The 14039-nt window shown below is 42.0% G+C and overlaps 1 protein-coding gene across 1 annotated transcript in view; it reads right to left on the bottom strand.

The window, feature by feature from the left end:
- Positions 1 to 14039, bottom strand: part of dock1 (dedicator of cytokinesis 1) — a 172994-nt gene that overhangs the window by 139488 nt on the left and 19467 nt on the right. Inside the window, exons 2-14 of the mRNA XM_061094579.1 lie at positions 13220 to 13303; positions 12795 to 12835; positions 12595 to 12650; positions 11404 to 11500; positions 11015 to 11163; positions 10298 to 10433; positions 8175 to 8332; positions 7176 to 7257; positions 6441 to 6576; positions 5139 to 5211; positions 3598 to 3677; positions 456 to 581; positions 26 to 150 (exon numbers count right to left, since the gene is read on the bottom strand). Coding sequence (XP_060950562.1) covers positions 26 to 150; positions 456 to 581; positions 3598 to 3677; positions 5139 to 5211; positions 6441 to 6576; positions 7176 to 7257; positions 8175 to 8332; positions 10298 to 10433; positions 11015 to 11163; positions 11404 to 11500; positions 12595 to 12650; positions 12795 to 12835; positions 13220 to 13303 — 1343 coding nt within the window. The remainder of the gene's footprint in view (positions 1 to 25; positions 151 to 455; positions 582 to 3597; positions 3678 to 5138; positions 5212 to 6440; positions 6577 to 7175; positions 7258 to 8174; positions 8333 to 10297; positions 10434 to 11014; positions 11164 to 11403; positions 11501 to 12594; positions 12651 to 12794; positions 12836 to 13219; positions 13304 to 14039) is intronic.

Raw genomic sequence — 14039 nt, 5'->3', positions numbered from 1 at the left:
CGGTTAACGTTCCGAAAAGTCGTACCTCCAGTTTCTTGCCGTCCTCGTCGTACACTGACATGGTCACCTCCACGTTTTTGGGAGTGGTCTTGCTTCCCTTGTCAAAGTCGCCCTGAACCAGAGTCACGTAGATGTCATTTCGCACGTCACCTGTAGGAAACAGACACAAGCGATTCAGGAAATCATCACTTTTCATAGGATTTAAAGTCAATGCCTTTTATCAAATGTGAATATTACACTATGACACATTAGAGCCTAGTTGCCTTAAGTGACACCATCGACTTACCTACATTCAGTCTATTAGATAACTAATGAATTAACCTTAGTCAACTATATGTTCTTTTCTTCCTTGGTCACATTTTTTGAAATTATAGACCTTAATTCAAATCAATTCAAGTGTCAAGTGTCATTTAAATGTAAAATGAGACTTTGGTAGACTGATGGGAAAGGAGAACCTGGCATGATGATCTCAGGAAAGCCCATCTTGCGAGCCACTGCGGTCGATCGATCCACCAGGTGAGGGAAGTCCTTCCTTATCTGATGGATGTCTCCCGGGAGCAGCTTCAGAGTCACCCACAGGCCTGGTGTTGCAATCAACGGAGAGAGGGGCGGGACCGAGATAACGTCAGGAAAAGACAGACAGCGTGAGAGCAAACTGCCCCCAGGAAAATACTAAAAAAGACAAACCATGTGCTTTTACACTGTCAGATGTCTGAGTGACAGGTCGCGGCTCGAGGGCGAGACACTATATAGAAGCTGCCCTCAGGGATGTGATGAGGGAACAAGTGTGTGTGTTCACATGGTGCTCGGTGAGGTTTGCATAATCTGGCGACATCAAAGTGTCATTGTTATAGCACAGATATACATGAAGCACCATACAACCTGATATAGAAGCCTGAAGCATTTCCCTTATGCAGGATGTTCTTAGTACATAAAGGTACCATAAAGCCCTCTTCATATGTGGCATTAACATGCGTTCAGGATGATCCAATCACAAGTGGACAGCTCTAAGTGTGTGTGCCGGAATTACAATGCGTCTTCGCATGCTTCTCGAGTGACCACTTGTTGTGATCAGATCTCACAACGGCGCTCTGTATGCAAATAAATACGCACATCGTCGCTGTTAGCAAAGACCAAAAGTGTTGTTGTATTTAGCCAGTCAGATGATGACAGACAGGTCTGCTGTCAATGTGTATGTACGTGTGTGTGAGAGTGTGTGTGTGTGTGTGTGTGTGTGTGTGTGTGTGTGTGTGTGTGTGTGTGTGTGTGTGTGTGTGTGTGTGTGTGTGTGTGTGTGTGTGTGTGTGTGTGTGTGTGTGTGTGTCCAGGTAAGTGGATGAGTTAGCGAGAGCCGAATCAAATCAATTCGCTGCACACGGCTCTAAAATGAAATAAGATTTGACTCATTTGAAATACTAAAAAAAGGGTTAGGGCGTTCAGTGTTTATCGGATTTTGTGCCCGGCTGCCACAAACATTAATAAATGTTATCAAAATACTGATATTTTCAGTTCTTTAGGACATTGTAGCCCGTCAGAGGACGTCTGTAGGTGAGCAAGTGGCTCGTACGGTCTGAGAGATCTGATTGTGCATTCATGTGGTGTCCGAACCTGAGAAAGTATTTTCATAGCCTGGAAAACTAAAGCCATCTCAATGATTTACACACACTTTTCTGTGCTCTTTTTTCTTATGCAAATATTTGAAAGAGGCGTCAAGTTGTTGTTTAAATGCTCTAAACACTTAAATACAACATACGAACATATGTTAATCGGAACAACAACTTCACAACTCAGGAACTGGGGGCTTACGATGTGTCTTGGATGATCTGAACAGGACTTAATATATTGATTTTAAGAGATACACCCATACAGGCCTTAACTCCAACAGAAGTGTTGCTTCTAACCAGTGTGAGAAGAAATATGTTTCTGCATAACAAACAGATCCCTGTAGCCTTAATGGAGAAGTTTGAGATAAAAGATTCTTCTTTTCCATCCAACTGTAAAATTCATAATAATGTCCCCAATGCCCTGGACTACTTCCTTATTCACTCTTTGTTTTATATGAAAATGAGTAACATTTTCTAGAATATTTAGAAAATGTGCATTAATTCCCAGACTTAAATAATTGGTCTTGGAGAAAAAAAATATCTCAAAGTGTGATGCTTGTGATGAGCGCTGAGGCTCTGAGTCCAAAAACAAAAAGGACCTTCAGGGGGGCTTTCATGGGACATCATCAATTTCATACCAGTTACTGCTCTGCTTCTCTCCTGGTTAGAAAAGCCTCTTTTCTGCAGATAGTGTTTGAAGGGCCAGCTTCTGCTCCGTAACCTCAATCCCTCCTAATATTCTCTCAAAAACACAACGCAGCATAGACGCATACTTCTGAATAAGACTTTTAAAAAAAAAAAAAGGGACTTCCAATTAAGCCGACATCCTGTAGTGCGCCCCCCGTCACAGGCCACCAAAAAGAGCACTGCTTATGAACCCTGGCGCTTTATTTACTCTCTCTTTACGGGCCCCATATTGTTATGAGTGACACGTCTCTCAGCAGACTCGCTGGAAGCCATTTGATATGCTGGCAGGACGAGAACAGATGCTCACAGCGCTCCGCTGCTCCTCCTAGTGTGGGATGGAGCCGACCTGACATTTATCCAAGTACATCTTCATAGGGCACGCAGTACCATGGAGGCTGTCATGTTGCGTCTCCCCCTCCCAGCACAAATCTCTTAGGACCCTGATGTTGCTCTTCTAAACCGCAGACGTCAAAATTTGCTGCTAAGATCGGGTCTCTTCAGAAGACTCAGCGGCGCAATCAACAGCTGGATTACTTAGATCCCGTAGTCATGGTGACGAGGCCAACTATTTATAGTGTTGAGCTGTGATGTATAATGTGAGCGCTTGACAAAGAATTATGTTCTTATTAAGGAGATGAGCGGTTTCAACATCCTGCCACTGTGCGGGGGGGCACTTTGTGTGAACACCAAAATGACAGGTTACATTCTGCATGTTTATTGTCACCCTCTAAACTTAATTATAATATGGGCCTTGTGTGTGACGATCTTCAGAGACAAAGGACAAATAATGAACTTGTTCTACATGGAAAACAACAGCCCACACAACTTTCTAACACACATCTGCTTGTTATTTTTCTATTGTCACTTCTGCCAAGGGGGTAATGATTTAATTTATGTTTGTTAGTTAGCAGAATTACGCTAAATCTACAGGACACATTACTGTGAAACTTGGTGGAACGATGCGATGTGGGTCCCCTCATTTTCCTGGGGAATCATTCATAATAAGCAAAAATCTGGCATATTAAGGGAACTGATATCTATGATTGTGTGCAACTTGGTCCAGGTGGATTGAATTTAAGGGAACTATTGGGCCTTGATGTGCATATTTTAGCAATAATGGGTAAGGTGAAAATATTAAAAAGAAAGTGACTGCATTGGTGTTATGAGTGTGTGTGGTGTCATCCTCTTTCTTTCCAAGGTCATTCAACCTCTAGAAGGGATGTGTAGAAAAACTGTCTTTATAATTAGTTTGGTGACTAAAGATCTTCCAAAAAAAAGACAATGGATAGAGGATTGGTCACTGTACCTTGGCCCTTGTGATTGACCTCCTTGGCGGCGATGACTTTGTTGATGACTGTCTGGAGGAAGTCGTTCTCCCCCGCCACCCTGGGTGAAAAACGGGAGATGTTCAGCTGCTTGTGGAGAACGGCGTCATCCAACGCTAGCCTGCAGTATGCACACAACAGGCAAACACCACAGAGAAGAAGAGATGGCGGAGAGAGGAGGAGGAGGAGGGGAGAGCGAGAGAGAAAGACAGAAAGAGAAAGAAAAAGAGAAAGAAAGAGAAAGAGAGGGGTGGAGAAAGAGAAAGAAAGAGGGAGAGGGAGAGGGAGAGGGAGAGAAAGAGAAAGAGAAAGAGAAAGAAAAGGAGAAAGAGAAAGAGAAAGACACACCGAAGAGTGATGCGAATACCATGACAGACACAAAGCCACTTGTTAGCATTTAACAGTGAGGCGGGATGGGTGGTGGAACAAACACACAATGGAGTACTCTGTGTATTCCATTGGGCTTCAGGTGTGAGACCAAACTGCCTGAAACTAGTGACGAATGTAGCAGGTGCAATGTGGGAAGCACCACATGTGTGTGGCAGCTGTGTGTCGGCGCGGCATCTTAAGTGTGAAGGACTCCAAAGTAAACAGAGGAGGGGAAAAAGCATGAAGGAGAAGATAGCGATGATGTCACCGCAGAGGAAGAAGTCGCCAGGGCGTCCGACAAATCAAAACCAATCAAAGCAAAGACGTGTCATTACTCATCAATTCAGCACAACATGAAGTAATCCCAGAAATGTATCGTATGAATGCAACTTGGTTTGTGCTCACACAAAACGACAGTGATGAGGTCAACAAGGTCGCAGACTTTAAGGGGAAAAAAGGACTTCAACTATAAAACTCTTTCAACAAGATTATGATCCATCTCATCCATTTCCACTTTTGTTTGGATGCCAGGGGTCATTCCAAATTGCATCACTACGTCAAACCTTCCCTAAATTGCTCCATCACTTCCTGCCTCTGCTCTTTTTCAAAAACATTCAGTAATGGGTTGTGGAAATGGTTTTTTTTATTTTTAACGTCAACTGTATAAATTTATTGGAAAATATTCACACATAAATAACACCTTGTAAATCCTGTTCTCCTCGTCACTCAGGACGGCTCTAATTTCCATGAATTATGTTCACAGAGACAAAAAAAAAGAAGCATTAAGTGGGTTGTGCTGCCTCCTAAACTGCCTGAATCTGAAGTATTTCCAATTATGCAGGAAATCATGTTAAGGAAAAGGTTACCGTGGCTCTGTACGCCGTCCTACGAGAATGGCAGCAGTTAATGAGATTGCCTTAATTGAGTCAGCAGGGAATAGGGGCGAGGTACTGTCTTAAAACCCCCGCTAATCGGGTGTCAAGGATTCAAGACATAAAAAAAAGCACCACTGGGCCTCTGACATACTGCACAAAATAGTGGATGTAAATGTGAGAGCATAAATATATCAGTTCCTCTATTTCATGCAACATTATCCCGAGCTCAAAGGAACGCTGCGTTCCCTTGTGTTTATTTTGTGCTGCTCAAGACTTACGGCTGAAACGGGATGAAGTGCTGCTTGTCCTCATCGTCCATTTTGCCTGTTATGATGTCGGTGACATCCATTACTGTGGGGAAAACAAAATGAAAGAGGGAGGTTAAAACATTCTGAAAGCCTGAAGCGTGCAGCGTGGCTGTGACAGAGACACAGAGAACTGCATGTTGAGGCCACATGAGTGGTACCAGCGGACCCTGCTCACGTTGGCTCCTCTTCATTGAGCACTAATTAAGGCAGAGGCAGGGTGGCGGTGGAAAAAGACAGGTTAATGTCCGCTTCAGGACCATTCAAGTCAACTAGTAGTTGACACATAATGGACAGGATTTAGTTGTGATTTAGAGATGGAGCCAATACTTGGATTGACTGGTCCCCTTACATTACAGGCCAGTGGGATTGTTACCCATACATAGTCTCTACCTTAGTGTCACATGCAGGAAACTGACATCACCAACATAAATCAATCTAACATAAGAAGTATAGATTATATATTAAAATGGGCATAGACTCTTGGTCCGGAAATCAGAGCCAATGTGGAAGTGCATGAAACCTCAATTTTCTCAAATGACCAGCAGGGGGCGATTTGCAAAAAGAAGTCAGTTTCTATTGAAGACGATTAAATGATCAACACTCGATTTCTAATGTCAGTAAACATTTTCCGAGAGAGTTTATGTTCTCAATAACTAGTTTCAAGACAAAGCACGGTATGTGTTGTCACAAACCAATGGGTGACATCACTCTTCGAACTTACATTTTTGTCAACGCACCTTTCTGAAACTACAGAGTCAGTATCCACATCAATCACCACCACAAGTAAATTCTCAACACAGTGAGGTCAACCATGTGAAGCTCTTTACTACGATGTCACAAAAAGAGAAAAACTTGAAAATCTGCCTCTCCATCATTCAGTGTACAGCAGCAATCATCATGATGTTATTAAAATATGGGATCATAAATCAAGCTGTCATTTAGATTCTCTTCAAGCGGCACTAGGAAATATGACACTGAAAGAGCGATATAATTTTCTCTGTTGGACAACAGTTGGGCAAAGCCGTAATCTAATTAGTTGGAGAAACGTCTGGCAGCCTGCCAATGGAAGATGAATCAAACTCAAATTTTTATTTCTACTCCAGTTATACATCTTGGAATCTTAGCCAGTGTATGTATTGAACCATGCGAAGACTCTGGCCAATTACTCACTTTGAAATGTGTCACAAAAACAGGGGACAAGCTCTCAAAAAGCTTTGAGACGATAATCTGTTGAACGTCGTGTTATCAGTGTCTCTGTTTGGTCCGCTTTACCTGCCACTCCAAAGGGTCTCCTCAGTCCTGCCGTCAGCTTCTTGGTGTTGTTGTCTCGTAGCTCCATGCGTCCCACTCTGACAATCTGACACACGAAGCTGATCTTCTCCCTCTTAAGATCCTCGCTGCCTAAATCCTGAGGAGAGAAAAAAGAGAAAAGATATGGAAAAACCACCAATGCAATTTCCTCAGAGTCACTAGTCTGATTTATGCTTCGTATAGAAAAAATCCTTAACATTACAATCAGATTTTACAATTAGATATCAAAATTCAATTGCTGAAAATTTTTTGGATAAAAATATATAACATACAGTATGTGAAGCCGGTTTTAGACAATTTAATGAAGAATTGTTGCATATTATCTTTAAAGGCTTCATTTTAGTTGGAGATGAGTTTTTGCTGGAGCAAACTTTTTAAACACAAATTGCTTCAGCAGCATCTGTGATTGTGTCCACAGATTCATTTCCTGTGGGCAATACCGTCCAAAGCTAGCAAAGTGCTCCCAGTGGGTGCACGCTGACCCTTCTGCCCTTGGGCTTCCATTAGATAGAGGTGACTGCATTGGTAAATACATACAGCGAGCCTGGCTCTTTTCTGAGAGAGCTTAACAAATACAGGCTCTGCAAACAGGCTCCCACATGCCTCATAACATGGCTGAATAAACAGTGCGCTACCAGAGGCAGGCGCGCGCACACACACACACACACATATATACACACAAGCAGGCACACTCACTGTGAAGACCGCCCGCAGGTTGTGGAGCTGGTCTATGTCTTTCACCAGACCTGAACTTGACCATTTCACCAGGTAGTTTTCACTGTGAGGGAGAGAAGACAGAAAATTCCGTGTCTCAGCAAATTCTGCACTGATCCATCAGGGGAATCAAAGCAATCAGATGAGTTGCATTAAATATTGTTTCCTTCAAAAGCTGCAGCCTGAATGTTAATCTAGACAGAGATGCGCTTGGGAAAGAAAATCCTTGACTGATGTTGGATGCAAAAGAAACATTGGACCAGTGAGCTGTTGTACACATGAAAATTTGCTGTTACAATCCTAAAACAACAGAACATCCCTGAGCAGCCGACTGTGCTTGTTCTCATCATGTTCTTGTGTAGTGTGTGTGTGTGTGTGTGTCAGTATGTTTGCACCACACACTGCATATAAAGCTGGACGACTCGTTTCCACTTCCTTCCTTTGAACTAAAATGAAGCTAGAAAAGTTGCTGCGATCTTGCACTTTTCACGTCTTTTGGAGTAGGAAGAGAAGAGATCTTGGTGTGGAGCTGCAGAGTCAATCATGACATTTCAGCGCGTTTTAATAGCATTAAAATTACTAACTCCAAACCAACTTACTGGAAAAATGACAACTTGGATATACGTCAGTGTTTATGACCAATACGGTTGCCAGCCACCAGGGGGCAATCAAGATGATATGGCTTTAATTCTGCAAACTTGTAATGTCATCCATTTAGGTCTGTTTTATATAGAGTCTAAGATTTGTACTTGTTGTGACAGTTGAAGCTTCTGGAATGTGTATGGGAGCCTTAAATATTAAACAACAGCTCCCTATTCTCCTCACTGCTGACACTTCAGTCGAACAGTCAGAAGCATTGATTTAAACTGTAGGGAAATAAATCCAAATCTATTACAGGCAAACTTGTGAGAAAGAGAGTTTTTTACCAAAAAAATAAAGACTTGGAGAAAGAAAGAAATGTCAGAACATCTAAGGGTTTACCTGATGAACTTGGACTCCACAGGGTCGTAGAGCGACATGAGCACCTCTGCATCCTCCCCGATCTTACACACAACATTCTTCAGAGTCACAAAGAGGGCAAACGACGGAGTGTTGGCGAACTTCGCTTGCCTGGTCAGATCAATATTCTGCTTCTGAGACTGTGGGGGAGAAACAGAGGTATCACTTTCAATACAGGGCGTTCTTCCATGGCTTCCTGTCACATGGAGGTCGACTTCAGGCCTGATCAATGGAATCATCAAATCCATCAGTGTGTGAAGAAAATGATAATGTACAAAGACGTGGCTGGTGAGTAGACATAATGTCAGCCTCTGCCTCAGCATCTTTCCGAAGATGTAACGAGTTAAAAAGCAAGATTTAACAATGTCTATGAAGTCATCAGGGTCCATTATAGTTCATTCCTTAGTGGAGTCAAAAAGCTTTTACGCTCACTTCATCTGCAGGAGTGCACCTACAGTAAAAGGTGGTGTGATTGCACGGTTCCCGGGTTGCCCTTCAAAAATATGCTGGGGCCACACCATTAATATTTATCACGCTGACCTGGTCACTCTCTTATTTGCCATGCATATGCATTAAAGACCCCTGGATGGAAAGGTCGCTGGAGATGAGCCTGCGTAACTGCAGGGAACTCTGGCGTTTTGGCACTCCTACATGCTGCCAGCTGACATTCAGGTGAGGGACGCCACCGATACGCAGGGAAACAGACAGGGAGTCGGACTGGTTTGCTGATGGAGCAGTCAAGCATTCTTGTGATCCAGGAGAGGCTTCATTTTTAGCACAAGCCTAAAGCTGGGCAAAAGCCCAAAGTCCACTCCATAGGGAACTTTCTCTGTGACATTTTTATTACCTTCAAATGCACTTAGTCTATTAGTTTGATAATCTTATACGCTGTGCTGCTGTTACTTTTATTTTACTATATAAACCAATCAACCCAAGCAAAATAAAATAACACTATGCCACTGTTTTAATGGCTAAAATACAAAATATGTTCATTCAAGTCATGTGTAAACAATTAAATCTAGTTCTAATGAGTGTGCCTTCACCAATTATGTGAATAAATCCCATTTAAGTTAAACAGTATAGTAAGGTAACAATGTGCTTGCTACTATGTGAGGCTGATGTTTGAAGGAGACATATTATGCTCATATTCAGGTTCTTAATTTTACTTTTGGGTTATTACTTGTAATGTTTTACATGCATGTTCAGAAAACACGTTACTTTCCTCATCCTCTCCATTGCTGCAGTTCCTCCTTTCAGCCTCTGTCTGAAACAATTGTTCATCACATAACATCACAATCGTGCATAAGTATCGGCCGAACTTCTGAGTGGGGGAGTGGAGCCCCCTTTACTGCTGACCTTCTGCTCTTTAGCTTTACAGAACATAAGTTTGAGACCTTACAATGTAAAGTGACTTGAGATAATGTATATTAGGATTTGGCACGATACAAATAAAATCGAATTGAAGTTTTACATACACAACTTATAAAACACACTAGAGAAAAGAGAAAACTGTAAAAGTAAACGTGTCCTGTAACAGATAATTGATAATATAATTAGCACTGATAACTTGTGAAGTCCTGTTGGTTTTACACAGACTTGTGAGATCATCAAATTCAGTAAATAGTAAATGGACTGCGTTTATACAGAACTTTCTAGACTTCAGTATCTCACCCAAGGACACTTAAGAATGCAGACCGGAGGAGCCGGGGGTCAAACAATCAACCTCTCCGTCTCATGTGCCACAGCCCGCCCCCAGTTAACTGTAACCTCTAGGGACCTTCACAGCTGTACTTGAATCTATCCCTAACTTAAGAAATTTCAGTTCAGAACAAAGTGGTGGGCCAACCGACCCACGCTGACAGTGACAAATGTTAAATATTATTTAAGAACAGAACAGACACTATTGAAGGGGAAAGATTTCACAAAATGAGACCAGAGAGGGGTTATTTTAAACAATTATCTCGTACACTCAGATCACACTGTCTTCTTTATACTGTAAAATGCTTTTAGTTATCATTGATATGCCACCTGGATAAAGACTAGAGTTTAGATGCAGGTGGAAAAATTGTTATTAGAGGAAGGACTGGACCCCTCACCATCTTTACCTTCTCCTCTTGGATCCGGTCCTCGATTTGTTTGGAGGCCGCCTCGTGAGCTCTGAACAGGCTGACGGTGCTGGTGATCTCTGGGTCCAATATGTTTCCATCTTGGTCTCTAACCACCAGATCCAGATCCAGGTACCTTGCACAGAAACAGGAAGGAAGAGTAAGCGAGTGCAAGAGCCACTTTGAATGTGTAGTTGCATATGTAGAATAAGAAACAGCAGCCCACTCCCCACTGCCTGATTTTCTCCTCATATAGTTTCCCCTCAACTTTATTGTTTTCTTTCAGAACTCCCAGAGTCTGTTCTACTCTTTCTTCTGTGCAGCCAGTTCAACCCAGACACCAGCGTGCTGCCAACATGCAGTCAACGTAGTTAATCGCCCCATTTTGCTTCTGCATCGGCTCAAGTAATGTCTCTACCTGGACAAAGGTTTTAAGTTCCATCACAGTGGCAGAATGGAGCTTCACAATTTCCAATTGCAAGTGCAGACACAGCAAGGGCTGTCATTTCTCGATGGACTACAGTACGGTTAGCTGAGGCTAAATCCCTCCAGTTTCCCTCAAGCTAAGTGATGACCTGTCGTTCTCCATTGACTGTGACTGCTGACCTATTCCAACAAGAGTCGTTTGTCGAGATAGATCTGAGGATAAAGGGATATAAGCTGTGGGGAGTGAAGGACCTGAAAGAAAGAAAAAGCCTCTGTAGAACATATCCTCACTTGTTGCCGTAGTCTATCTTGGAGGTCACTCTCTGTTTGAGCTCTGTGAGCTCGTCCTGTGGGAGGGTGCCGGACAGGATTTGGGAACGCCATTCGATGAGGTCGTAGATCATGTCGCGGACAGAGTTGAACATCTCGCGCTTGTCTCCCTGTCGACGAAAACAGACGCTTTGATTATTTGTGCAGTAAGACACAGGTTGTGTCTTTACCAGCAGTGAACAAATACCCTAATTGATGTGACCAGGTGTAAGTATCTTAATTTAACACAAAAATATATATATTGATATTTGTACTGCTACACATGAAAATATATGCAAGCAAGAAATATTATTAACACATCACATATACATCAATATGTGTTTTCACTGTTAGAGGACAGCCTGTCTTACCACATATAAATCCCTCCATATCGTGGCCCACTCTCGCAGCGTGGTGGTAACCTCCTGAACCAGGGGCAGCTCAGTGGGAATGACCGTCTCCTTTTGCCTGCAGCAGTAATACACATTGTGTGATTCAGTGATTCTTCGTCTGGTCCCTCTCTGAACTCAGAAAGAACATTGCAGTGTTCCTGGTGTTCTTTACGTGTTATCAGAATAAAAGCAGATGACATTTATATGCTTGTTTGGTTCCCTGATTGCAGACACTGTGTGAGGATCGACACTTTGGATATTTCTCAGCTTGTCAGACACAAAGTCTTCAGGCACAACCATCACGTACAATCAGTTCAGAAAGTCTGAGATACTTTTCCAATTCAATATAATGGGAGGATATTTAGACCCCACTGTATTAAAGATGCTTCTTGTTATCTGAGTTAAGTGAGATTAAAACCCCCGCTTTGTTCTTTCACTTATGTCTTTGAAAATCAGGTTTACTTTATGTTTGTGTCGCTCTAGAGAAATTAGAGGAGACAGTTGAAAACACAGAACAGTGTCAGTAGTGGAACAACAAACAAACATGTCGCATCATATCAGCAGCAGATATTTTTTACTAAAACACACTCTGAGGCTGCCTACATACAAATCACACTCATCTAGCCAACCAGCTCCTTGGCAGGTCAGAAAATACGTTGAAAGGTTCTCGCCATGATGAGGTAGGACACTATATTAATTGTTATGGTTTATTTCTATTATGACTGGTTGTCTGGTTGTCCCGTAGGGGGAATCACAACTACCACAAATGTGTACCTGAAGACCCAGTGGACAGAATTTGACATTTGAAATTTGGGTGCAGAGCTTGATTGATTGGAGAAAGTAGGTATGATAACATATTTGCTCCTAACTTAAGATGACCATGAGCAATACTGCTTTTACTCACTAGAGCCGTCCTGCACCATCTGCTTAACATTCACATTGATTTTCAATCAAATCCGATGCTGAGGGGACAAATGGCGGAACTTGGCAGAAGTGCTAAATTAATGAAATATTGCAGGGTTTGTGATGATGACACAAGTAAGTGCTTGGATTCATTAGTTCTTTAAACAGAATTAAAACGCTTTTAATGTCAACACTTTCATTTTGGATGATTGAGCGCAAATTGTCACTTGCAGCTACAGTTTTCCAATTTGATTTTCTAGTACTGACCCGCTGCCCTCGATGGTGGCCTCTTTCAGGTGTATATAGCAAGCAGGAAATACGCCCTGGAAGAGGAAGACATAAAAATAGAGACACCACAATGGCATAACTGGAGCAGAAGTTGTACAGTTGATAAACAGAAGCTATGAAGAGTAAGCATTATGTAAAAATATGAAAGTGTGAGAACTGTTGTTTTATGAGCTACTCACCTTTTTGGACTTTCTCCTCAGCCGATGCCCTCTGTACCAGTCTGAGAACAACATTGGGTGAAATGTAAGTTGTTTTTCATAACAATAAAAACTCAATTAAACCTGCATTACTTTTTAACAAAGGTCTATTTTATTGTTATTATTTAGAATAAGGAATAACATTAAAGTTGCTCATCTGAATATATATACATCAACAGACAAAATATTGAACACCAACAGGCAAATTTAAGGGTATGGGGTTGGAAATGCTTTGATTTACAGGAATACACAACCATAATCAGTTCTGCATATACATAATATCATTTTACTGAGCATGAGAACAAAGATATAACAAAACAAAAGTGTTTGCATTGATGACGGTAAAATAATCTTCAACAGTGGCATGTCAGCTCGGCTCCTACATGTCATCAACAACCCCTTCTCACCTTCATACGTCTCAAGTATGTGCACTGTGTCTCCAATCTGCAGCGACAGCTCCTCCTCTCCCCGGGCATCGTAGTTATAGATTGCTGTAGAGAGATGACAGAGGACAATATAAGCGGAGGAGATATTACAGGGGGAGGAAAAAGGCAATAAAGCATTTGGCTCCCTTGTGGCGCTAATTGTGTGCCAGTGCAAAGTGTAGTAGAGGCATCGCACATCCACAGGATGTCCACCCACACGGTCTGACACAGAAATGGTTGGGCCCGGCACCATTGATACTGTGATATCAACACATTCTGTCACCCACCATAAAAGGAACCTAAATGGATGGGAGAACGCCAAAACAACAATAATGGCAGCAGAAGGGAGACAGAGGACGTTGAGAAAGGAGATGGAGAAAAATATTGTAGTATTTCCTGGTGTCCTCAGCTGTTATTAGAAAGAAAAAAACGCTGACATGAAGATGCTTGCTTGGTTTTCTAGTCCCTGCGACAAAAGTATTTCGAGTGTTCTGACAAGTTAAATAAAGTTGGAAAAAGGATAAGTGCGTTGCCATGTGGAATATAACCTTACACATGGTTGTGATAAATAAGATTTGGCAGCTACAAAGTCAAATGTGGATATATCTGCCACGTTATGCATTATATTTATACACCATATTACTGGATATGCTCCAAAAACAAATCACTCATTCCTTGGACCTTTATTTCCACCAAATTTCATCAGAATCAGTTTAGCAGCTATTCTGTGGATTGACACACAAACACAGCAAATAAATGGGGTAAAAAAACATTTATGTCACTGGCAAAAAGTTCACCAAGT

This window comes from Limanda limanda, chromosome 21 (genome assembly GCF_963576545.1).
Source record: "Limanda limanda chromosome 21, fLimLim1.1, whole genome shotgun sequence".
Taxonomy (NCBI): Eukaryota; Metazoa; Chordata; class Actinopteri; order Pleuronectiformes; family Pleuronectidae; genus Limanda; species Limanda limanda.
The sequence above is the reverse complement of the archived record's forward strand: the minus strand, read 5'-3'. Positions and strand labels throughout refer to the sequence as shown.